We start from the raw sequence: 26,619 nt of genomic DNA, 5'->3' as shown, positions 1-26,619 counted from the left end.
CCAGTGTCTCCCATGTCACACAATTAATTCCAAAGTTCTTAAGAGAGACCTGGAGGGGGGCGGCCAGGTAGCACAGCGAGTAAGAGCACCGGCTCCAGTGTGAGGAAGACCTGGAGATCGAATCCCAGGCTCAGACACTTAGCACCCACCCAGAAACACCTGGCCGTGTAACCTTGAGCAAGTTACTTAACCCCAATCGCTAAAAAAAAAAAAAAAAAAAAAAAAAAAAAAAAAGAAGAGAGACCTGGAGAGAATACCTGTATCACTTTTTCTGGCCACCATGTGAGCATTTGCCCTGTGTGAGCTCTCCCTAAAATAGTCTTTTTGGAAAGTATACATTCGGCATTCAAACAACATGGCCAGCCCAACATAGTTGCACTCTGCAGTAGAGTTTGAATGCTTGGCAGTTTGGTTCAAAAAAGGACCTCAGTGTCTTGTTACCTTACCCTGCCAGGTGATCTTCAGAATCTTCCTAAGATAATTCAAATGGAAGTGATTCAGTTTCTGGACATAGTGCTGGTATACTATCCAAGTTTCCTAAAGGCTCAACCAAATACGACCTAGCCTTTTCACTGTGCCTTCTGATTTCTGTATCACAGGCAAGAAACTTTGTTACTTTCTAAATCTTTCCCTTTCCCACTTCTTCCAGTAACTAGCTCTTGTTGAAATCTGTCTTCCTTCAGATGATACAGCTTCCCTATCCTCCCTTTCCAGTACTGGCTGCACCATCACTCATTTCAGTTCACTGGTCAAGGAGGGGGAATTAGAATGCTCCTTTCACCAAACTGCCATTTTCCAGTTCTCCCCTTATCTCCATCACTCAATAAACCTCTCTTCTTATGAGGTTCATGCTATTCACATCTATCACCCTATCAAAATCTTGGTAACTGCTGTCTACAAAAACCCCTGGGTCACATCCCTTCCTTCCTCAATGAGTTCATATATGGCTTACGATTTTTCTCTCCTCCCCAACTTCTGCCCTATACTTAGGGACTTCAACATACAAACTGACTGTCCCTTAAATATTCTAGTCACTCAGGTCCTCAATCTACTCACCTCCCAAGACCTACTCTTTTACCCCAACTCAGCCACACATAAAAATAGTCATACTCTTGAATTTGTCATTTATTCATAAATGTACAACCTCCCTATTCAAGAATTCTGAAACTCCCTTATTTGACAATAATCTATTGGCTTCTCACCTCTCTTTCTGCCTTTCCTTACAAAACCTTACTCTGTCCACACCAGGACCGCCAATCCCTTCACCCCTAAATTCTCAAGTCATCTCTCCTGCACTAGTCAGTCTCCTCTCTTCTCCATCCTGACCTTTCCCTTAGTGAACCAATTTACCTCTCCACTGACCTCTCTTGAATTGCTAGCCCTCTTATCATATTGCCGATTCCTCTATGACAAGTCTCAGACCCAGATCACTCAACCATTTACTGTCTTCATTCCTACATACATGCTGATGAAGAAAAGTGAAGACAATCACGCAACCATTCTGAATGGGTCCACTACAAATTTATGTTGTACAACTTAAACTATCCTACTATACTTCCTTTATTAACTCACCATTTGACTCTCCACAGTGGCTCTTCCAAACCTTTTCATCCCTCCTCAAATTTCCCATGGCTCCCCCTCCCTCCACCCTCTCAGATGAAATCCTTGCTTCAGGTTACAGAAAAAAATGAGGCCATTTTCTATGAACTCCCTCTTTTCCCCTCTTCCTCATCTCCTATCACTCAGATACCTTTGACCACCATCTCCTCCCTTTTACTCCTTCTCACATGTTCAGGTGACTTTCCCTTACCAGAGAGTAGGCTAACTCCTCTAGCAATCCCCTTCCATCCTGTCTCTTCCAACATGCTGCCCCTTGTGTTATCCCACTGTATAAATTATTTTCAGTCTCTTCCTGTCTACTAGATCATTCCCTACTACAGACAAACATGCCCATGTCTAACCCATGAAAAAAACTCTCAGTTGATCCTTCCATCTCTGCTAGCTAGTATCCTGTATCTTCTGCTCTTTGTAACTAAACTTCTCACAAAGCATATCTGTAATACATGCCTCCAAGGACTTTCTCTCCTTAGTCTCTTAATTTACCCTTTCAATCCAGCTTCTCACCTTATTATACCACTTAAACTGCTCTCTCCAAAAATCTCTTGGTGCCCAATCCAATGGCTTTCTCTTAATTCTCAATTCTTGATCTTTCTGCAGTTTCTGACACTGTTGATCAACAATATCAGTGATCTCCTCCTTGAAATTCTCTTCTCTCTCTGGGTTTTCTGGTTCTCCTCCCACCTATCTGACTGCTCCTCAGTCTCCTTTGCTGGATTCTCATCCAGATGATGCCCTTTAACTGTAGGTGGCCCTCAGGGTCCTCTTCCCCTCCTGGGCCCTCTTCTCTTCTCCTATATTATTTCACTTGGTGATCTCATCAGCTCCCTTGGATTTAATTGCCATCTCTATGTTGAATATTTTTAAATCTACTATCCAGTCCCAAACTCTCTGCTAACCTACAATCTACATCTCCAACTGCCTTCTGATATCTCAAACTGGATATCAGTATATTTTTATACTAAATATGTCCAAAACAGGACTCATTATCTAAATCCCCTCCTTCTCCTGCCTTCTCTATTACTGTAGAAGGTAACATCATCCTGCCAGTCCCTCAGGCTCAAAATCTAGGAGTCTCTTCCTATTGTTCTTTAAAAATATTTTTAAGTGTATGGCTCTCTACAAGAGTGAAGGGATACAGAGAGAATTTAAAAAACATAAAATATCAATAAATATTTTTAAAAGACCACACCTTATACCCATTGCTCTAAGCTCTGCCCTATGAAACTAAGAAGTCCCTAGGACTTGTTCATGAACTTCAATCATCCCTCTTGCATCTCTACTTGCTATTCTGACTCTGGAAATACACATCCAAAAAATCTTAGTTCATTGTCTTGTCAAAACAGAAATAATAATGCTAATGCCAAGAATCAATTGAAAAATAAACTATAATCTACTATGCCCAAATTATCAACACAAAAGCAAATTCTTTAAAACAAACCTCGAAGATGACAAAGCCTTTTGTTGTTTTCTGTATCTAGAGCTGTCCCTATTTTTCCTACTTCCCCTATGAATTCCAGAACACCTCCAGGAGAAAACTTAAATCCAATTAAACTTTCTTCTTACTAAAAAGAGTCTTATCACTATTTACTTAACAACATACACATGGCTATTAATATAATCATTTAACATTTGTATGCTAATAGATAGTTTTCAAAGCACTTCCATATACATGAATGTGTGTGGTTTTATTTACAAATGCAGTGAAGTAGAAAGAACGGGTTACATGCTTAGAAGGAACCTTAGAAATCACCCAGTCTAATTCACTCATTTTAGAGATAAAGAAATGGAGGCCTAGAGGGTGTTTTAAAGGGTATACAAGTAGCAAAGCCAAAATTCAAAACCAGTCACAGACTCAAAATCTACAGCTCTTTCCACTCAACATATAATTTGTACAGCACTAAAGGTAAAAAGTTCCATTTTATAGGTTACTGATCACACCACATCTGTAGTATTATATCCAGTTCTGGGTGACATTATTAAGAATACTGACCAACTAGTATACAACCAGAGGTCCACAACTAGTATAACATGGCATGGCTTGGACTGACCACAAAAACCCTGGAAATGGTCTTTCTTTTCAACCTGGGAATAGAAGAAGCTAATACAAGATCAGGAATTGAGGGTGCTCTTGGTTTGTTTGTCTTTTTCCCTATATATGGAAAGTTTTGAGAATCTTTTGAAAGGAAACAAGAAGGTGTGGACAAGCTTCCAATGGACATGAGAAGTAGTAACATCTACAGTTCCCTCCTTCAAACTCAAGCTTCCATTAGAGACCATGAAAAGTGAGTTCTAAATGGACAAAATGAACAGTAGGTATATAACCATGCTTTTATTTTTTAAATCATGGGGTGCTGGCTTTAATAGCTGAGAGGCTGAGAAAAAAACAGACATAAAGTGACCTATCTTTACCCTCACCAATGTCCTCCATTCTACTCCTTCACTTGGATAACTAGTCTTTCTGACTCTTCTATCATCCACAAAAATACTCCTCCAAACCCTAAAACAAAATACATATATGTACATACACATATGTATATTTATAAATTATCTTGCAATGCTGATCCAACTCAAACTGTCAATTGTAAAAGAACTACTTCATCTTTCAGAAGCCCTCTGGGGTTCACTTAAGTTATACTCTTTTCAATATTTTAGGCAGACAGAATTATGTTAAATTAACTGAGGATTGCATTGTATTAGTCCATCAACAAGTTATGACTTACATAAGTTTGAAGCTTTTTGGCAATTAAGTGAAAGGAGATCAAAATAGGAAAAAGAATAAAATTAAACAAATTTTTCAAAAGAAAACTTGAAGTCTTACCAGATGCCAATGGGATTTTCTAAGACAGAGATTCACATCTTGCCTAATCTGTACTGCGGCTATATGTTCTGCTGAACTGCCAAAATTTTTAAAGTCGTGATTTCTTTTCTGTTCAATATAACTCCAAGCTCCAGGCCCTATGTGCCCAGAAGGCAGGGTTCTCATAATTGCTCTGGTTCCAGTATAAACAGATTTCTTAATTTCCTTATCATTTTTGCAAAATCTTCTAATTAACAAAGTGGACCGTTCCTTTTTGTTTTTTAAAAAATCCTCCTCCGTGACTTCTTCAAAATTATCAGTACAATCTTCCAAATGACTTAAAAAAGCCTTGGTGGGCATTCTTCCAGGAAAATTATCACCACAGAAGCTTTTATTTGAACATACCATTTTAACCTTCTGGCAAGATCTTTCTAAGCATAAATATTTATCACTTAAGGTATAGTTATCACATCTCTTCAGCCCATTCTTGCTATCACAGTCATTTGCCAGTTGCATTACACTACAAGTATATGCTGAGTAATTGCTCTTTTGATCATTTCCGAGAGCTGGTAGCTGTACACAGTTGCCACAATCATCTAAAATTAAGCCATCAGATATGGTACAAAAAGTCTTTGATACATTGCTCTCAACTGCATAGTGAAAATGAAATATCGCCATATTATCAGAGTGATCTCTACTAGTCTGAGTAATTGCTGATTGACTTCTTGTTTCTCCTGAAGGTTCATCTGCTTCCAGTTTAATTCCAGAAAACATATTTCTTTCCAGTGAAGATGAAATTCCAGTATCCAAACACAGGTTTTCTTCTGATACAGATTCACATGATTTAGACAACTGACCGTGTGAACTCTGACAATTATTAGGTATGTTGTTACAGTTAATGTTAATGTATTCCATTGAATCTGGCACACTTCTCTCCCCAAAGTTTCCATGGCTATTCGTATCATTCATTGAATCTTTACTTGATACTGAGAAAATATTGGGCAATGAACTTCCAATATGTTCTTCTCTAAATATGTTTAAGCATGAGAGAGTAGAAGGAATTTCTTTGTTTGGTTTATTAGCATGTCTCTTTATAACATTAATGTCTGCGGCATTTTCACTACTTTCATCTGTAGCTGAGTGTGCAGCTATCACTTTCTTCTGTGTCACAGGAACAAGAACAGAAGCGACCATTTCTTCAGAGGTCATCTTGACATACACTGGCTTCAGTTGTTGGGTTTTTTCCCTCTCTAATGATCATATCATGATTTGTATGAAATAACAATTTGCTAGAAAAATAATCTAACATATATATATGTCCTGTTTTAATATAGCGATTATTCTCTTCACACAGTTGCAATAGGTCAAAAAAAGGTTATTCCTTTGGTAACTTAGTAACATGAAATGTTTTTCCAGAAGAGTTTTATAAGTATAGTAATTTTGTAGTTTACTTTTGCAAAAACAGTAATTTTCTACCCCGTCTGTTCTGTGGAATTATTTTATTTAATTTTTAGCCGAAGGGGCATTTTGGAATAGCTGCTCCATCACTTAGCTGCATCTGACTTTGGTAGCCAATTCAGGAGTTTCCTGCAAGGGGAAAAAAAAGAAAGAGGGAGAATATTACACTCTGCTACAAACTAGATTTTTAAAATAATTGAAGACTGTCAAGTTTTTAGATCTAATTTTTATAATCAGAAATGTATTTGCTTTTTAAAAATAATACTAACCAACATAGTTATGGATTTCATTTGGAATATAAACCTTATTTTAGAATAATTATATCTATAATATCAATAAGATGCAGTTAATAGTGCAATCGTTATAAAATTCTAAATTTTTATAGATAAATGTGTTCTATAAAGATAATTGGATTTAGCCTTATTTAATTTAGCTTCCTTTGTCTATGGAAGTAACAGTAAGGTCTGTGATTATTTCATTTACTCAAGCTAATATATGTTCTGGTATTTTAATAACATAAATTTTATCTGTCCATAATTTCTATGGATACAAATGTGAATTTTTTTCTCTTCCTGCCTTTATATTTTATCCCTCATGTTCCTTTTTTCTCCCCTTTCACTCAATTTGCATTAGTTACACATTCTCTCTCAAACACAAACACACTCTCTCACCCACTCCCAAGCACAAGGAGACTTTCACACACACACATACTGAACAATAATAGCTAATAAAAGCTAACACTTGTATAACACTTACTATGTCCCAGGCACTTTTCAATTACTATCTCATTTGATCTTCACAACGAGGTGTTATTGTCATTTTGCAGATGAGGAACTATGGCAAATAGGTTAAGTGATTTGCCCAAGCTCACATTGCCAGCAAGTGTCTGAAGCCAAATTTGAACTCAGGTCTTGCTGACTCCAGGCCCAGGGCTCTATTCACTGAGCCACCTACCTGCCAAGGGTCAAGAAAAGGCAAAAATATATTCTGATGGTAATTTTTTGTGAATACCAGTGTACCCTAACATGAATGAAAGTCAGAAGGGTCATGATAGCATTTTTTATGTCATAGGCCCCTCTGGCAGTATGATGAACCTTTCTCACAATAATATTTTTAAACACATAAAAATATAAAGGATCACAAAGAAAACCAATTTTATTGAAATATAGTTATCAAAAATTTTAAGTTTATAGACTTTAAGTTAAGAAACTCTGCTTAGAGTCCCAGTTTCTTACATGTTTCTTCTAGATCACAGAAATGCAGAGCTGCAAGGGACCTTAGAGTTCATTTAGTTTATGTCCCTAATTTTTACAGCTGAAGAAACTGAGGCCCAGAACAGCAGACTGATTTGCCTATGGTTTGACAGGCAGCAAGTAGTATAAATATAATGCAAATCCAGACCACCACCACTTCTTCTCTCACTTTTTCTAAAATAAGACACCATTCTCCCTACCCCAAAAAGGACAGCATTACACTGTACAATTTTAAAATACATGAAAATATCGTCAAGTTATTAGATCTAATTTTTATAATAAGAAATGTATTTAGTTTTTAAAAATCATACTAACCAACTAGCTATAAATTTCACTTAAAATATAAATTACATTTTGGAATAATTGTATCTACAATTTCAACAAGATTCTGAAGTCCCTTATGGCTGGGCTCCTGTGACCCTGATTGCAAAGATCAATTACCTTAGGGAGGCTTTTGTGTCTCATTAATGGTCAGGATGTGGCATATCTGCTACTAAAGAGGTTTTAATAATCCCCAAATGCTTTAAAGAACAGGTGTTATTAAGTGTTTTAATTCTGTTTTGTTATGCTCTTTGGGAAGGACTTTGTTTTTAGGAGAGAAGGTGGTGGTATTTCATCTTGGCTCAAGCAGGAGAGACTCACTAGTGTAGATGATGCAAGGTTGTTTTGACCTGTTGTTAAGATTGTTTTTGCCAGTAAAGAAAGGTGTCTGCTTTTTTACACTTTCTTCTGACCAGTGCTGTCCTTCCTAACACACACTCCATGATGAGCCCTATGAGAAGTTAAGGTAGTTATGCTGGTTGGACAAAGCCTAATTCATGAGAGACTGGAATTTATAGTCTGAAGGGGAAGGTATAAAACAAGTGGGTTCAGGAAGCCTCAGGCTGGCCAAAGCAAAGAGTAAGGTTGGGAAGAATGACCAATCTGAAGAAAGATAAGGGTAGTTTAGTCCAGGCACCAGGATTAGGGAAGGGAGAAGTGGCAGTGGAACAGGGCTTAGCCAGGCAATGAAAGTCAAAAGGAGGACAGAGTGAGGAAATGACCATCCAGCTTCAGATTCAAAATACAGGTAGATCTGAAGTAGAAGGAATTTTGAGGAAGGGTAATCATTAATTAGAAAGCCAGTAAGTCAATGAAATGCCCAAACAGGAAATATTTTCAAATATTTGAAACAATTTCATATAGAGGTTTGAGTAGACTTGTTCTATATTACTACAGAGGGCAGACCTAGAACCAAAGAAAGACTACAGGAAGATTTCAGCTCAATGCTTAAACAAGACAGGGCTAACAATTATAGTTGGTCAACAATGGAATGGCTTTGAAGCATGAGGACTACTTGTCTGCTTTCTCAGCAGGATAGAGGAGGCTGCTGGCCCCACTTCTTTACCCAGTCTCCTTCCATACACCCATGAGCACATGCTGCTTCTTTTGTGTTTCTGAGGCCAGATTTGAACTCAGGAAGATGAGTCTTCCTGACTTCAAGTCTGGCACACTATCTACTTCACCACCTAGCTGTTCCACCTTTGTAAATACCCCTTTCCAAAAGCTAAGACAGGCTGACTAATTGATATTAACTGATACTCAAAGGAGAAGCATACTGATGGAAGTTCTTAAGCTACAAAATTAAAAACCAACCAAATTTTTCAAGGTCTCCTGAAATATAGCATCTGAGACTTGGGATCCTAACCTGCCAGTAAGAATGGGGTTTGGGAGAGTAGTCCCAGAGCCTGTTACACTTTTAATCCTCCAAATGAGTTATTATTCTCTCCGAAGCAGCTATTAGGTACTTTCTCACTTCTTTTTCTTAAATTCCCCAAAAGCAAACCCTCTTATCTTAGCAGAGAATTTCCTGCCTCCTGTGAGAGTTCTCTGTATATCACTCACTCTCCCATTCCACTTCTAAAATCCTTCTACATGACCAAAGCAGCTGTTCCAAACCTTTCCACTCTTAAATCATGCTTATCTCTTCCCCATCACACTCAGCAGAGGGTTTCTACAACAAAATAGAAGCCATCCACTATGAATTCTCCTCCATGGTTCTATACATCATATGTCCTCATCAACATTGCCCATTCCATTCTCTCCTTTACTCCAATGTTGTAGGAATAGTTGTATTCTGTTTGCTGAGGCCAGATTTTCTACTTGAGTTTTTTATCCCATTCTTTCCTGTCCATTGTAGGAACCTGCCCGTTTGATCACCCCCTCTCTCCCATTTTCAATGTCTTCTTATACACAATCTCTTTTTATCCTTATTACCTACAAACTTGCCCAGATCTCTATCATACTTCAAAAAAAAAAACCTTTCATTTGACTTTGTCATACCTCTAGCTACAATCCTATCATTCTCCCACCATTTCAGTTAACTCCTAGAATAACTCCATTAACACAAGTTAATGTCTAAAATGTGTTTTAAAATTCTAAGTTATACAGCTGATCTGGCAATTACTGAATGGTCTGATATATGCCAATAAATAAACCAACAAGTATTTATTGAGCACCAATACACCATAATATATAAAGTCTAAGCATGATATAATGGATAGAAACCTGGACTGAAAGTCAGAGAACTGGGTTTTGAATCCTGGCCTTGTGTGATATTGGGCAAGCCATTGACCTTTTCTAGCTTTTAGTTTCTTCATTTATAAAATAAAGTCTCTTCCAGATATAAATCTGTTTTTTTAATTATTCAAAGGATATAAAGAAATTCCAAAACAACAGAGAGAAAAACAAATTCATGTATTAAAAAAGTAGTGAATGATACATTTTATATATCACCACTATATACAGCTATAACAAAACTCTAACAAGTCCTACTCTAATCTCTCACTGTGGCCTGGTGGTTTCTCTGGGTTCTTAAAGGCTGATGCAAATGAAGCACAAGTTCTGGCAGAATCTACCATGCTACAGGCAGAATCCACCATGCCACAAAGACTTCTGAGTATGGCCCCAGTACCAGAGAGTGTCTTGTTTTCCAAAGACTGGCCAAACCAAATAGAGAGAGAGGCTAATTTACCAAAAAGCTGGCCACTTAATAATGTTAATGACTCACCCCCATATTCCTAAATATTGGGGGGAGATAATTAACTTTTCTTTTCTTTTTCATTTTTAAAACTTAAATACCAAATAAGAAAAGAAAAAAAACATATTACAAATTTAAATAGCAAATAAGAAAAGAAAAAAGCATTGCCATGTGTACCACAGAACATAAAAGAGGATTCAAAATACACAGCAATAAATTTCCATTTCAGGAAAAACTACATAATATACTTTGTGTTCAGAGCTGTCTGTCTTGTCTTTGCTTTCTTCTAAGTTTTATTTTGTTCTCTGCTGTGCATTTTTTACTTTGTCCTCTCTCTCTCTCTCACACGCACACACGCACACACACACACACACACACACACACACACACAACTATCCTCTCCCCCTCCCCCAAGGCTACAATCAAGCCCAGATACATACACATACAGTTACACACACATACACATATTTAGATATCTATAATTATACTCATATATAAACATATACATTCATACGCATCTATGTAAGACTATACTATACTTGCTTGCCCTCTGTTTCTCTGAGGGTAGATAACCTCTTTCTTCATAAATCCAGTTCTTTCCACCATTTTCTAACTCTACCAACTCATCATTTCCTATACAAAAGCAATGTTCCAACCTTATACTGTCTAGTTATTTTAAATAGTCTAAAACAATATTAATATGGCTGACATATAATGTAGTTTCCCTATTTTTCTTGATTAAATCTATTTTAGTTTTAACTTTGTTGAGATAATGATTACTACCCCTGCTTTCTTTCCTAATAAATTCTACTCCTGATCTTTATTTGTGCATATCTCTTAATCCCATCCCTCCTGACTCTACTTCTACACACTACCTTGCCCTCTTATTACTTAACCTATCCTCCCAAAGATCCCTCTCTTATGCCCTCCCCCTATTAATCTAGATACCTTTCTACACCTCCCTTAACCTATTCCCTCACAGCTTCCCTCTAAAAATCCCTTCATCCTCTTAGTCTTTTATTTCTTTCTGAATTTAAAAGATATATATGTATTGCTTCTAGATATCTATGTATTGCTCCCTCTTTAACCCATTCCCAATGAGAGCAGGGTTCCAGAACTACCAGCCCTCCTCCCATATCTAATTCCTCTACGTCAGTTCTTCCTCTTGCACCTCATTTAAGATAATTGCTCTTTTTTTGCCTTTTCCTAGCAGTGATTCTTGTACTGCAGGTCGTGACTCCTTATGGGCTGCAACCCACGGTTTAAGAAGTGCTGAAAGGATCATGAGTGGAAAAAGTTTAAGAAGCCCTGTCTTACACTGTATTACTTTTTAGAATCATATCATACACACCTCTACCCTGGTCTTTCTTACGAACTACCCAATTACTAACTACAATCTTAGATACACAGTTTACATTTCCTTGTATAAAAAGTAAACAGTTTATCCTTATTGAGTCCCTTGTAATTAGTCTTTGATGTTTATTTTATCTTTCTCTTAGATCTTGTATGTCAGATTTTCTATTAAGTTCAGGTATTTTTGCAATAAAATCCTGAAACTCTGGCAATTTATTGAATGTTTTTTTTTTCATTCAGAATTATGTTTAACTTTGCTGGGTACAATATTTTTGGTCACAACCTCAGTTCTTTTAATCTTCAATATATAGCATTCCAAGACTTGTGGTCTTTTAATGCAGCTGCTGCTAGGTCTTGTGTGATTCTAATTATGGCTCTGCCATATTTGAATTTTTTTTCTTGTTTCTCATAATATTTTCTCCTTGAGCTGGGGGTTTCAGAATTTAGCTATGATATTCCCATAAGTTTTCCTCATAGCATCTCTTTCAGGTGGGGATCAGTTCATTTTTTCTATTTCTACTTTCCCCTCTTGTTCTAACACTACAGGATAATATTCTTTAATTATTTCTTGCTTTATTGTATCAAGATTCTTTTTCTGATCATAGCTTTCAGATAATCTGATTATTCTTATGTTTTTTCTTCTTAATCGGTTCTCCAGATAAGTTGCTTTTCTTATGAGATGTTTCACATTCCCTTCTATTTTTCCATTCTTTATAATTTGTAATTTACTTCTCTATGAACATGTTGCTAGATCTGAAGGCCTTTCCTCAATTCCTGTCCTTCTTTACCTCTTTGGAGCATTTGACACAGTTTAACACTCCTCCTCTTTCTCTCCCCATGTTTTCCTATTCCTATTTCCTGGTTCTCCTACTACCTGCTACATCATTAACTTTCTACCTCCTAACAATGAATATACTTCAAGATTCTGTCCTGGGTCCTCTTCTCCCTTTTAGCACACCTCCTTGGTGACCTTATGAGTTCCTGTGGGTTTAATTATCTTCTATACAGATGACTCCTAGTTTCCAGCCCTAGTTTCTCCCCTTAGCACCAAACATCTAAAACTCAAAATGTCCAAAACTGAATTCATTCTCTTTCATCACAAACCTATCCTTCCTCCAAACTTCACTTTTCATGTTAAAAGCGCCATTATTCTTCTAGTCATACAGATTTGCAACCTCACAGACATCTTCAACTCTTCTATTCCAGGTATCTCGCCAATTTTATCACTACATCTCTCATCCATCAGTTCCTCTCTCTCTATTCACCTTCTATTTCTACCACTCTAGTTCAACCAATCAAAAACCGTTTATTAAGCATTTACTAAATGCTGGCACTCTGCTAAGCACTGGAGATTTAAAAAAAAGAACATAAAAACACAGTCTCTCTTCTCAAGGAGGTCACATTCTAATGGAGGGGACAACATAAAAACTATGTACATACAAAATACACAGAGACAGTCCCCAAAAGTCTTAGTGTTTAAGATATTAAAGCTTAGGGGCAGCTAGGTGGCACAGTGAATAGAGCACCAGCCCTGGAGTCAGGAGGACCTGAGTTCAAATGCAGCCTCGGACATTTAACACTTACTACGGTAGCCATGTGACTTGGGCAATTCACTTAACCCCAACTACCCAGATGTTGTATTCTCCCAAGCAATGTAAGCTACTTGCCAGCAGGGGTTATCTCACACTTTTGCATTTTTAGATGTTGTACTTAGTATAGTACCCAGCACATATTAAACATTTCACAAATGCTTGCCAATTGTATCATCTGGCTAAGCTAATGCATGAAACAAGCAAAAACAAAATAAGTGTCTTCAGTTCTGCATGGCTTCCTCCACTTCTGCAATAATAGTGGCAAAGTGGTGGAAAGGGGAGCAGAAGACGCTAAAAATGAGAGTTTTTAGACCACCTATAAATATTACCTTAACTGCTAGCACTCTAAATATAAGCTCCTTGTCCAGTGACCAACAACTGAAAAAATACTATCGGAAATGAATTATATCAATCATTACAAATTACATCAGAAGACAAAAAGAAAATAAAGTTAAATTGAAGAAGAGCAAACAGGTTTTCATCAAGTAAATGGTAATTTTATATTGCTGTGGTAATAACAGCACAGTGCTTGGAAAATATTAAGTGTTTAATGACTGACTGATAATAATTTGCAAAAAGACTACCATGAAAATATACAAGCTGCACTGTGGAGAAGTGAACTGATGAGGGCACAAATCTACTGAAGTGGTAACATTAAAGTACAATCAAGCATGGAATTTTACAGTATAAACAGATTATATAAACAGCTCTATACAATGAAAAGGTGGAACGGTATAGGTGTAAAATTCCCTATATTTGGATTCAAACAACCTGGGCTAAAGTCTTTGCTCTGCTCTTTACCATTTCCTTATCTAAGTCTCATTTTCCTTACCTATAAAATGAAAGAACTAGATTAGATAATAAGCTCCTTTCTTCCACTTCTAAATCCTATAGCAATAAACACAAAAGGAAATAGAGAAGGGAAAGATGAATGTGGACTGGAAGAAATAACATCTTCCAAGAGGGCTGTGACCTTGAAGGCAAGGTCAGAGAATGTATTAACAGGACTGACAATATCCTAGGTCTCCAAGGTAAATGGCTATGTTATATTTGGTAAAAAAAAAAAAGAAGCCATTGTGGCCTGGGGAAAGGCACTGTCAATAGAAATAAAAGACCCTAAAGGAGAGAAGTTATGAGAGAAATGGCTTTTGGGGAGTTCATACAACCAATACAGAGAGCACATTTTAGAAGCTTAGGAGTGATGGAAAAAGATATGTTGGATTCAAGTGTAGTGTATGTTACCTGAGTGAAAAAGTTAATGTTTATCCCTAAGCATTCAATTTGCTATACCTATAGTATGAAGAGCTGATATTTATGTCGAAAGTTTACAAATAACTTTCATTATCTGACATTTACAAAAGTACATACATTATTTTATTTGATCTTCAAAACAAACCTGAAGTCGATACCATAGTCCATTGTTGGGTCTTTTTACAGATGATGAAATTGAAGCTTAAAGTGATGAAATGACCCTTCAACACATAGCTGGTATCGGAGGCAGAATGCAAAGGCAGGTCTGTCCTACTCCAAGTCCAGCCCTCTTTCTACTCCACTGCTAAAAAGTTAATCAACACTAAGATACATTAAACTTGTGCAATGTAATATTTGAAATTAATAATAAGTAGTGTAATATTTTCAAAAAAGTACTGTTCAATTGGTCCTCAATTAATGTAATTAAATTTCCAATGCATTAAAAATATATGTGATGAAAGTTAACTTACTCTTGAATAGATAAACACAATAAACTGTTCTACTGCCGTAACACATGCTCACATTACAGTCTATTGGTAAAATGATATTGTTTTAATAAAAACAAGAGAGTTTGCCTCTGAAAAATGTTTCCTTTTTTGTTTGACACAGACACACACACACACACACACAAGATACTTAATCTATATCAACATCATCATCATCATCCCTGATAAAACATTTTGCAGGTCAAATAATCTTTTATCTTGAAGATCATCAATAACCCACTGACAAAATATATGATGTGACAGTTGTAATGCCTCTTAAATTTACTCACCCTGTTCATAAAATTACTCACTTATGACATCTTCATATGAGAATATATCATCAACAAACCCAAATTATCATCCCCTCGTTCCTTTAATGGGAATTAAATCAAATTCTAAATGGAAGTCCAAACCAACATCAAACTTTAATAGATTCTTTTAATTCCTAACATTAGGTTTTTGCCAAAATTAAAACTGAAAAAAGTCTGGATTACAAAGTATTTCTAGTTGTGTTTCAAATGCCTTCTAATTAACTTTAAGAACTCACTCTGCCACCCTCCCCCTTCCCCATTAAGGATAATCATTTTTTCTTATCTGATAAGATGCAAAGCACAAGGCATGTTTTCATCCAAACACTGACAAAGCAGAAGTCTTAACACCTACCCTGAGCATGCTGAAAAAATTCTGCTTTTGGGAAGTTCATACAGCCAATACACATAGCTCATTTTAGAAGCTTAGGCATGATGGAAAGAAAAAGATTCAAGCGTATGTTACCTGAGTGAAAAAGGTAATGTGTTTCCTCAAGTAACCAATTTAATATACTGATAGTATAAATACCTGATATTTATGTGTAAAGTTTATACAGCACTTTCATTATCTGACATTTACAAAGTAGTATGTTATTTTATGTAGTAGCCTATCCTAAATGATTTTAAGCTATTTGTTATACCCAAAATTTGGAGCAAATTCATTTGGTTGTAATTCAAGTTGCAAAACAAGTTTCAGACCATTTCCAAACCTCTGGAAACGGCTTGCCCTCTGGAGATACAGGAGCTAAATTGAATCTTAGAAGAAAAATACATGTGTTGATTTCTCAAGATTACTATAGTCGCAATTACAATCCCTATGTCTTGTTCTCAGTGAGTTTACAATATAGTAAGGAGACAAGACACAAAAAAATTCACAAATACTCTATTACATGAGATTTAATTATTGCTATTGCATTACTGGTGACCCAGTTATTGGTACTAATATCAGTTGTGGTTCCTATTACAAATAAGTATAAATTGCATAAAACATTTGGGGATCAATTTATCAAAGCACATAAAATATCTGTAAAGATTCAATTACAGATTATTCATTAAATAAAGAATTTAAATAGGAACAGGAAAATTCAGTCTTAATGGGTATGCTATGCCAATATGACAAAAATGACAATACTACCAAAGTTATTTTACAATTTTAATCTTATACTAAATTATCAAAGAGAAACTTTACAGAACTTGAAAAAATAATAAAATTAGTTTGGAGAAATTAAATATCTAGAATATCACGGAAAACAATGACAAAAGGTAAAGATGAAAGAGAAACAGTACTCTCAGACCTCAAACAGTATTATAAAGCAGCAGTCATCAAAACCATTTGGTATTTGTTAAAATAGAGAAGTGGTAAATCAAGAGAACAAACATTGGGGAAAATCAGAAACAAAGGAACATTAAAATCCAAAACCAAACTACATAGGAAAGAACTATTTCATAAAAATGAGCACTGACCTGAGTTCAAATCCAGCCTCAGACACATGACACTTACTAGATGTGTGACACTGGGCAAGTCACTGAGCCCCAACTGCCCTGGCTTCCCCCCTCCAAAAAAATTAAATTTAATTTAAATTAAAATGGCTAGGAAAAGTAAAAAGCAGTCTAATAGAAATTAGGCTTAAACCAATCACATGCCACAATAAATTCTAAATATATATGTGACTTTATCATTAAAGATCGTAGCATCAAAAATAAGAAAAACAGATCAAATATCTTTTACAACAATGGGCAGAAGATGTAATCTTACCTGAACAAGACACAGAAGCAAAAGATAAAATAGATAAATATGATTAGATGAAGTTGAAAGGCTTATGGTAAAAAGGAAAACAATTCCAGACTAATATGGAGTACCTGCTATGTGCCAGGCAGTGTGCTAGAGATATCAATACAAAGAGTAAAGTAATCTCTACTCAAGGAGTCACAAAACCATGGCATGGTTCTGAAAAAATAGTCACAAGCACTAGAGCTCAGAATGAGCTAATGGGGGTGAAGAACTCAAAAGACCGGCAAAGGGGTAAACCATTTACCCCATGGAAAATAAGTTTCACAAAAAGTTAAGATAATGGGTTGCAGAGAAAAAGCAGGCATATGATATCCATTGCATTTTTTTTGCTTCCGTTTTCTCTTTCAAAGTAAAAAATCTTTGGCCTGAAAAAGAAGTAACTTCAATAGCTAACAGGGAACTAAAACCCCAAATAAGTGGGGTATAGCTAGTAAGGGAAAACCTACCTAAGTTTAAGCCACCAATTCCAGCAACTACATCCCAGAAAATTGTAAATACTGCAGCTGTGCCTCCTCGGCCACTGTGAGGGCTATTTAAAAGGTTAGAGAACCATAAAACACTACAAGATGCGAAAAAGTCAAATAACCTGATTTTTCAAAAAAAGGAAAAGAATGGATTTGACAAACCACAAGCTGGTCAGCTTAACTTCAATTCCTGGCTTTTTATTTTAGATTCTAGAATATAGTATTAAAGGGAGGGCTAGTGAAAAAGGAAATAATGACAGGATTGGTAAAAGGGAAGAATAGTTGTTTTATCTCTCTAAGCTTATACCTTCCCAAGAATGAAATATGTATGCAACAAACCTACAGTTTGATTCTAAGTTAGATTCACAAGAAGACAGAAATGCAGTATAAGGGTAAAAGTCTCATGGAATAATAGCAGAGAATGTAAATACTTGAAACTTCTCCTCATCTAGTCCACCTCACACACCCAGGACACCATAACACAGCCTACCTATGTAAAGAAAAAGGAGCACAACCATGGTTGTGATGAAGAGAGGAGGAGAAAGGTGGCAGCAGGGAAGCGCGGGTAGCAAAGAGTCACAGAGAAGGAAAGAGGTGGTAGTGACAAGGCAAAGGAGTCTAGAAATTTCATTGAGTTCAATCCTCTCTCTACAGGACCCCGTTTGAAGAGGCTCACATCAGGGATTTATGCAGGACAAAACTGTTTATGTTATAGTAATGAAAGGGGAAAGGGTCCTCCTTCACAGAGGAAGAAAGTCAGACAAGCTACTGGGAAGCAAAAGGCTATAAATAAGCCTAGCTCTCAAGGAGATAAAACCAAATATGAGACTCTTTTAAAAAGAAATAAAAGTAAGTAAAACTACACACCTATTCCCCCACAAAAGTCCTCAATTAACTAACAATGAATAAGTATTATACTATGAAGAGGAACCAAAAACTTCAGAGGAAAACAGCCTTGTGAGCCCCCTACCACCGAAATCATGCAGTAACAGCAAAAAAAAAAAAAAAAAATCCAAAACAATTCAAGAGAAATAAAATTTTGAAAAGAGGACATTAAGAATTAAATCAAGTTGGACATTAGATTGCCTAATGCAAAATTTAAAGATATAAATAATAACTCAGAACACTGAGAATCTCTCCAAAATCGTTAGATTCTAAAAAATATGACAAATATGGAACTTAAAAAATATAGAAGATAAGCAAAAGATAACTTTGAAAGAATACATGGATTCTGAATATAAGCCAGAGTGGCTGGCCTTCAAGAAAGGATATACAGAGTGCTTTAAGAATCACAGGTCTCCTAGAAGAACATGATAAATTTAAAAATTTGAAAAACATATTTCAGGAAATATGAGAAAATTTCCTAAATGTCTGAATACAGATAAATAAGTACTGATAGACTGAATACATACTTTGCCAACAGAGAAAAAACAAACCACATCTGAAATTCTAATGTATGTCCAAGGGTAGATTTCAGAATTTCAATATCAAAGAACTAACTGCAAGAAACCAGAAAATGGTCTGTACCTAAGAACATCAATCTGACCAACTCAGGATTCTTTTGGAGGCATAAGATCAGAGGAAAGAATGAAATAGGATATTTCAAAACACAAAAACACTCAAGATACATATAACTGAATAACATATGCTACCAAGGTGAACTAAGGAAAAAAGATGGATCTTTGAGTTTTTTCCCTAAACAAAAAACAAAGGTGAACAGAGAATCTGACTTCTCAACATGTCAAAAAAGAGAAACAAGAAAAGACTAAATAATAGAATTAAACTTTAACATTTACAGTTTATTGTTTAAGAAATCAACAAAGAGGGGCGGCCAGGTGGTGCAGTGAATACAGCACTGGCCCTGGAGTCAGGAGGACCTGAGTTCAAATCCCACTTCAGACACTTGACACACTTACTAGCCATGTGACTTTGGGCAAGTCACTTAACCCCAATTGCCCTACAAAAAAAAAAATCAACAAAGAAAAACTGGAGTAAAAGTGGAACCCTTATAAGGAATAAAAGTGCAATCTTTGGGGACAAAAAGCATCTACGGTCTTAAAGATATAAGGAAATTTTAAAGAGCAAGGAAAAAGAAGACAGGAATTACCTAAAAATCTGATAATTTTTATTTAAAATATTTAAATCTGAATGTAAACTTCTGAATTTTATCTGATGTTTAATAAGCAATTTATACATATGTTAAACAAATTATTCTCAGTAATTGGGAAAGAAAGGACTCTACTAAACAAATGAAACAAATATGGTTCTAAAACCTAAAAGAGGAAAGGATAAAGCAAAGGAGAATTATAGGCCAACATCAATAATTAATAATCTCAAAAAATTTAAAATAAAATTCTAACCAAAACAAAAAAATAACCAATACATAAAAAAATTATTCACTATTATCAAGTAAGACATACTAGAGATTCAAATATAATTTAACATTTAGTAAAAATTATACAACTAATCCTAAAATGGCAGTGATTGCAATAAGACAAGAGAAAAAACTTAAAGGTATTAATACTGGCAAAAGGGAGATAAATTTATCCCTTCACAGGCTAACACATGGTTTACTGAGAAAATTTCAGAGTTAACAAATAAATGGAAACAATTAATAGCTCCAGTAAAGTGTAGGATACAAAATAAGTTCATTAAAATCATCATCATTTCTATGTAGCAAAAATCCAGGAGAAAATGACAAAAAGAAAAATCCCATTCAAAATAACTTGAAAATAGATAAAATACACATCAATCAAGACATACTCAAGATATATTAATACTGTTATAATAACATGAATTTAACATTATTACTATTGTGTATTATTACTATTATATTTACTAATATACTTTATATTACTATAACATTAATACAATTATAATAACATTGATTTAATAATTAATTATAAAACACTATTCAGAAATAAAGATTAAAAAGGGACACCGGTACTCAAGGCTGGGTCACACAATAAAATTAAAATGATACTGCCTAAATTAATCTACAGATTTACTTCTATACCATTCAAAAGACTAATGAGTAACTTATAGTGCTAGATAAAATAATAAATTCTAATTACAGAAACAAACCATTTGAAATATCAAGGGAAATAATGAAAAAAAAGGAGGACTGAGGTAAATGCCTCACGATAGTATATATAGAGTTAGTTTGATTCTGGCCCAGACATAAAGAGTAATAGCATTAATGGCAACATAGGAGTTATCTCCTGGAGTGACCCCTGGATCTGTGCTTGGTCCTGTGTTGTTTAACATTTTTATATATGAATTGAATAAAGGCAAAAATGGTAAACTAATCAAATTCATGTATGAAAAATAGGAAGAAGAGATAGTTTTACATCTTGCACTATGGCTCAACAAATCAACTTCCTAAGAACAAGATAGAAGATATGGCTAGATAGAAGTTTATATGAAAATGATCTGGAAGTTTTAATGGATTGCAAATTCCTTAAGAATTAAGAGTATGTGAAGGGACAGCCAAAAATACCCTATTGCAATCTTAGGGCAGCGCACTGCAACACAGCACACTTGGTGGAGACCCAGGGATGGCCCAGCACAGGAGAAAGCAAACTGATCCACCAACCACAAGGGCCATTCTCAGGCCTATCACCCCAGTGCTGGGAGCTGTTGGAGCTAAGTAAGGGACAAAGGCAGTGCCCGCAGCAGTAGCAGCAACTATTCCTGGGGCTATCAACTCACAGCCTGGAAATTTAAAAAGCACCTATCTGAATATCCAGGGACCAGGATGGAGAAGTGAACCCTGGCTATTCCAATCCCGGGACCCTGAAAACACAGAAATCATTGCCCCAGAACAAAATTTTAAAATAGTGAAGGCTTGGGAGTCCTAAAGGAAGGGCATGGCTAAGGCCCTTTCTCAAAATGGGTAAAAAACAGATTGCAAAGACAAAGATTCTAGAATCCTATTATTGTGAGCTAGAGGAACCAAATTCAGAAGGAGACAGCATTGACTCCACACCCACAGCTAAAGCCTCAACAGAGAATATGAACTGGTCTCAAGAACAGAAAGTGTTCTTAGAAGAGCTCAAGAAGAACTTTGAAAACCAAATTATAGAGGTAGAAGATAAAATGAATAATTGTTTTCAAATCAAAATTCCAAAATTAGAAAAATATTGACAGCTCCTTAAAAAGAAAAATGTGTGAAATGGGAAAACATATGGAAAAGGAGCTTCAAAAACTAACTGAAGAAAATAATTCTCTAAAAATTAGATCAACCAAATTGAAGCTAATTACTCCATGAGGCACCAAGAATCAGTCAAACAAAACATCAATAATGAAAAAATAGAAAAAGAGGTAAAAATATCTCAATGGAAAAATAACTGACCTGGAAAACAGATCCAGGAGAGATGATCTAAGAATTATTGATCTAGCAGAAAATCATGATGAAAAACAGAGCCTGGACAACATCTTTCAAGAGATCATAAAGGAAAACTGCCCTGAGATCCTAGAACCAGAGGGGGTAAAATAGAAATTGAGAGAATCCACAAGATACCTCCTGAAAGGGATCCCAAATTGAAAATTCCGCAAAATGTTGTAGCCAAATTCCAGGCCTATGAGGTAAAGAAGAAAATACTGAAAGCAGCCAGAAAGAAACAATTCAAATATTGCAGAATTACAGTGAGGATCACACAGGATCTGGCAGCATCGAACATTGAAAGATCAGAGGGACTGGAATATTATATTTTGCAAGACAAAAGAGCTCAGGTTACAACCAAGGATCAGGTGTCCAGTGAAACTGAGAATAATCTTTCAGGCAAGGATATGGTCATTCAATGATATAAGGAACTTCCAGACCTTCCTGATGAAAAAGCCAGAGCTCAATGGAAAATTCAATCTCCAATTACAAGAATCAAGAGAGACATAGAAAGGTAAATTGTGAAACACACACACACACACACACACACACACACACACACACAACTTGTTATTTAATAAGAGCAAACTGTTTACATCCCTATATGGGAAGCTGATACCTGGCAATATTGAGAACTGTTTTTTATCATGGCATTTAAAAGGGATATAGATAGAGGAGGTGTGCATAAATTAAACAAAATGATGATAAAACTTATTCTGGGGTGCAAAGGGACCACAATGGAAGAAGAGGAAAGAACAAGGCAGAAAAAGGTAAATTATGCCACACAAAGAGGCATAAAAACATATTATAGTAGAGAGGAAGAAGGGAAGGAGATGAACATTATAGGAACTTCACCCTCATTGGTCCTGGTATAAGGAAAGAATAACATAATCAGTTAAATATAGGACTCTATCAAGAAGAGACATAAAACCTATTATAATAGAGGGAAAGAGGGGAGGTAGAGGAACATTGCATGAGATCTATTGTCATCAGTTTAGGTTCAAGGAAGAAATAACATACTACATAAAGCATAAAAATCTAACATACCCTACAAGCAGCAGGAGGGGGAAAGGACTAAGAAAAGGGAGGTGAGGGAAGAAGTAGTAAGGGGGAAGGCTAGGAAAAGGGAGGGGGCTGATAAGGAGGGAATATTGAGGGAGCCTGGGGTCAAAAGGAAAACTCTTAAGGAGGGGGAGGGAGGAGGGGAAAAATAAAAGCATACACAGGGGAAGGGAAAGACACAGATAGTAATCAAAACTGTGAATGTGAATGGGATGAACTCTCCCACAAAATGGAGGCAGATAGCAGAATGAATTAAAAACCATAATTCTATAATATGTTGTTTACAAGAAACACATCTGAAACAGGGAAATACACACAGGCTAAAGGTAAAAGGCTGGAGTAAAATATATTATGCTTCAGCCAAAGTAAAAAAAGCAGGGGTAGCAATCCTTATCTTAGACAAAGCAAAAGCAAAAAATAGATCAAATTAAAAGAGATAAGGAAGGAAAACTATATCCTGATAAAAGACACCATCGAAAATGAAGCAATATCATTACTAAACATTTATGCACCAAGTGGTACAGCATCCAAATTCCTAGAGGAGAAGTTAGGGGAGTTAGAGGAAGAAATAGATAGAAAGACTATACTAGTGGGGGACCTCAATCTCCCCCTCTCTGAACTTGATAAATCTAACCTCAAAATAAACAAGAAAGAAGTTAAAGAGGTAAATAGAATCTTAGAGAAGATTGATATGGTAGACCTGTGGAGAAAACTGAATGGGGATAAAAAGGAATATACCTTCTTTTCAGCAGTATATGGCACATACACAAAAATTGACCATATACTAGGACATAAAAACCTCACAATTCAGTGCAGAAAGGCAGAAATATTCAATGCATCCTTCTCAGATCATGATGCAATAAAAACTATATGTAATAAAGGGTCATGGAAGGACAGACTAAAAACTAATTGGAAACTAAATAAATTAATCCTAAAGAATGAGTGGCTCAAACAAGAAATTATAAAAACAATCAGTAACTTCATTCAAGAGAATGACAATAATGAGACAACATACCAAAACTTGTGGGATATAGCAAAAGCAGTTCTTAGTGGAAGTTTTATATCCCTGAGTGCATACATGAATAAATTAGAGAAAAGGGAGGTCAATGAATTGGGCGTGCAATTGAAAAAGCTAGAGAAAGAAGAAACTGAAAATCCCCAATTAAATAGTAAATTAGAAATAATGAAAACCAAAGTAGAGATTAATAAAATTGAATTTAAGAAAACTGTTGAACTAATAAATAAAACTAAGAGCTGGTTTTACGGGAAAAAATAAATAAATTGACAGACCTTTAGCCAATATGATTAAAAAAAAGAAAGAAGAAAACCAAATTACCAGTTATCAAAAATGAAAAGGGTGAATCTACCTCCAATGAAGAGGAAATTAAAACAATAATTAGGAATTATTTTGCCCAATTGGATGCACATAAATTTAACAATCTTAGGGAAACGGATCAATATTTGCAAAAATATAAATTGCCCAGATTAACTCAAGAGGAAGTAAATTACTTAAATAACCCCATCTAAGAAAAAGAAATCGAACAAGACATCAACAAACTCTCTAGGAAAAAATTTTCAGGGCCAGATGGATTTACTAGAGAATTCTGTCAAACATTTGAAGAAAAATTGATTCTAATACTCTACAAAATATCTGGGAAAATTGGTGAAGAAGGAGTCCTACTAAATTCTTTTTATGACACAAATATGGTACCGATACCTAAATCAGGAAGAGATAAAACAGAGAAAGAAAATTATAGACTAATTTCCCTCATAAATACACACGCAAAAATTTTAAATACAATATTAGCAAAAAGACTACAGCAACTTATCATGAGAATAATACACTTTGATCAGGTAGGATTTATTCCAGGAATGCAAGGATGGTTCAATACTAGGAAAACCATCAATATAATTGATTGTATCAACAATAAAATTAGCAAAAACCGTATGATTATCTCATTAGATGCAGAAAAGGCTTTTGACAAAATACAACATCCATTCCTATTAAAAACACTAGAAAGTATAGGAATAAATGGAATCTTCCTTAAAATAATAGGCAGCATCTATTTAAAGCCATCAGCAAGTATTAAATGTAATGGGGATAAGCTAGAAGCATTTCCAATAAGATTGGGGTGAAACAAGAATGTCCATTATCACCCCACTTATTCAAACAGGTACTAGAAATGTTAGGAGTAGCAATTAGAAAAGAAAAAGAAATTGAAGGAATCAAATTAGGCAAAGAAGAGACTAAGCTATCACTCTTTGCAGATGATATGATAATATATCTAGAGAATCCTAGAGGATCAAGCAAAAAACTACTTGGAAACAATAAATAAATTTGGCAAAGTTTCAGGATATAAATTAAACCCACATAATTCTTCAGCATTCCTATATATTTCTAACGAAATCCAACAGCAAGAGATAGAAAAAGAAACCCCATTTAAATTTACTGTAGACATTATAAAATATTTGGGAATCTACCTGCCAAAACAAACTCGGGACCTATACAAACACAACTACAAAACACTTCTCACACAAATAAAGTCAGATCTAACTAACTGGAAAAACACCAACTGCTCATGGCAAGGTCGAGCTAATATAATAAAAATGACAATTTTACCTAAATTAAATTACATATTTAGTGCCATATCAATCAATCTACCAAAAAATTACTTTACAGAGCTAGAAAAACAGTAACAAAATTCATTTGGAAGAACAAATGGTCCAGAATATCAAGGGAATTAATGAAAAGAAATGCTAGGGAAGGTGGCCTAGCCATACCAGATTTTAATCTGTACTACAAAGCAGCAATCATCAAAACTTCTTGGTACTGGCTGAGGAATAGAGTAGTGGATCAATGGAATAGACTGAGTACAAGAAACTCAGTAGTCAATGACTATAGTAACCTACTGTTTGATAAACCCCAAAGACCCCAGTTTTGGGGATAAGAACTCACTATTTGACAAAAACTGCTGGGAAAACTGGAATATAGTATGACAGAAATTGGGCATAGACCATTATCTAACATCATATACCAAAATCAAGTCTAAATGGGTACATAATCTAGGTGTAAAGGCTGATACTGTAAGTAATCTGGGAAAGCAAGGAATAGTGTACCTGTCAGACTTATGGAAAAGGGAGGGCTTTATGACCAAACAAGAATTAGAGAGCATTATAAAATACAAAATGGATAATTCTGATTACATTAAATTGAAAAGTTTCTGTACAAAGTCAATGTAACCAAGATTAAGAGGGACGTGGGAAACTGGGAATTTTTACAACCAGTGTCTCTGATAAAGGCCTCATTTCTAAAATATATAGAGAATTGGGTCAAATCTATAAAAATACAAGTCATTACCTAATTGATAAATGGTCAAAGGATATGAACAGGCAGTTTTCAGAGGAAGAAATTAAAAGATATCTGTAAGCATATGAAAAAATGTTCTAAATCACTAGTGATTAGAGAAATGCAAATCGAAATAACTCTGAGGTTCCACATCTCACTTGTCAGATTGGCTAAGATGACAAAACAGGAAAATGACAAATGCTTAAGAGGATGTGGGAAAATCGGAACACTAATGCATTGTTGGTGGAGTTATGAACTGATTCCACCATTCTGGAGAGCAATCTGGAATTATGCCTAAAGAGCTATAAATAATTGCATACCCTTCAACCCATCAATACTACTTCAATGGTTGTATCCCAAAGAGATCATAGAAGTGGAAGGAAGACCTGTATGTACAAAAATATTTTTAGCAGCTCTTTTTGTAGTGGCAAAGAA

At 35.4% G+C, this 26,619-nt stretch overlaps 1 protein-coding gene across 4 annotated transcripts in view; it reads right to left on the bottom strand.

Moving 5' to 3' along the window:
* PLCE1 (phospholipase C epsilon 1) overlaps positions 1-26,619 on the bottom strand; it is a 372,466-nt gene that overhangs the window by 313,403 nt on the left and 32,444 nt on the right. For all 4 annotated transcript variants that reach the window (XM_069099269.1, XM_069099271.1, XM_069099270.1 and 1 more), the window contains exon 2: positions 4,439-6,004. In XM_069099269.1, coding sequence (XP_068955370.1) covers positions 4,439-5,626 — 1,188 coding nt within the window. In that variant the 5' untranslated portion in view covers positions 5,627-6,004. The remainder of the gene's footprint in view (positions 1-4,438; positions 6,005-26,619) is intronic.

This window comes from Petaurus breviceps, unplaced genomic scaffold, assembly GCF_028583685.1.
Source record: "Petaurus breviceps papuanus isolate PSGF00001 unplaced genomic scaffold, PetGlider_PUasm1.0 37, whole genome shotgun sequence".
Classification (NCBI taxonomy): domain Eukaryota; kingdom Metazoa; phylum Chordata; class Mammalia; order Diprotodontia; family Petauridae; genus Petaurus; species Petaurus breviceps.
Note: the sequence above shows the minus strand (reverse complement) of the source record. Positions and strands in the feature narration are given on the sequence as shown.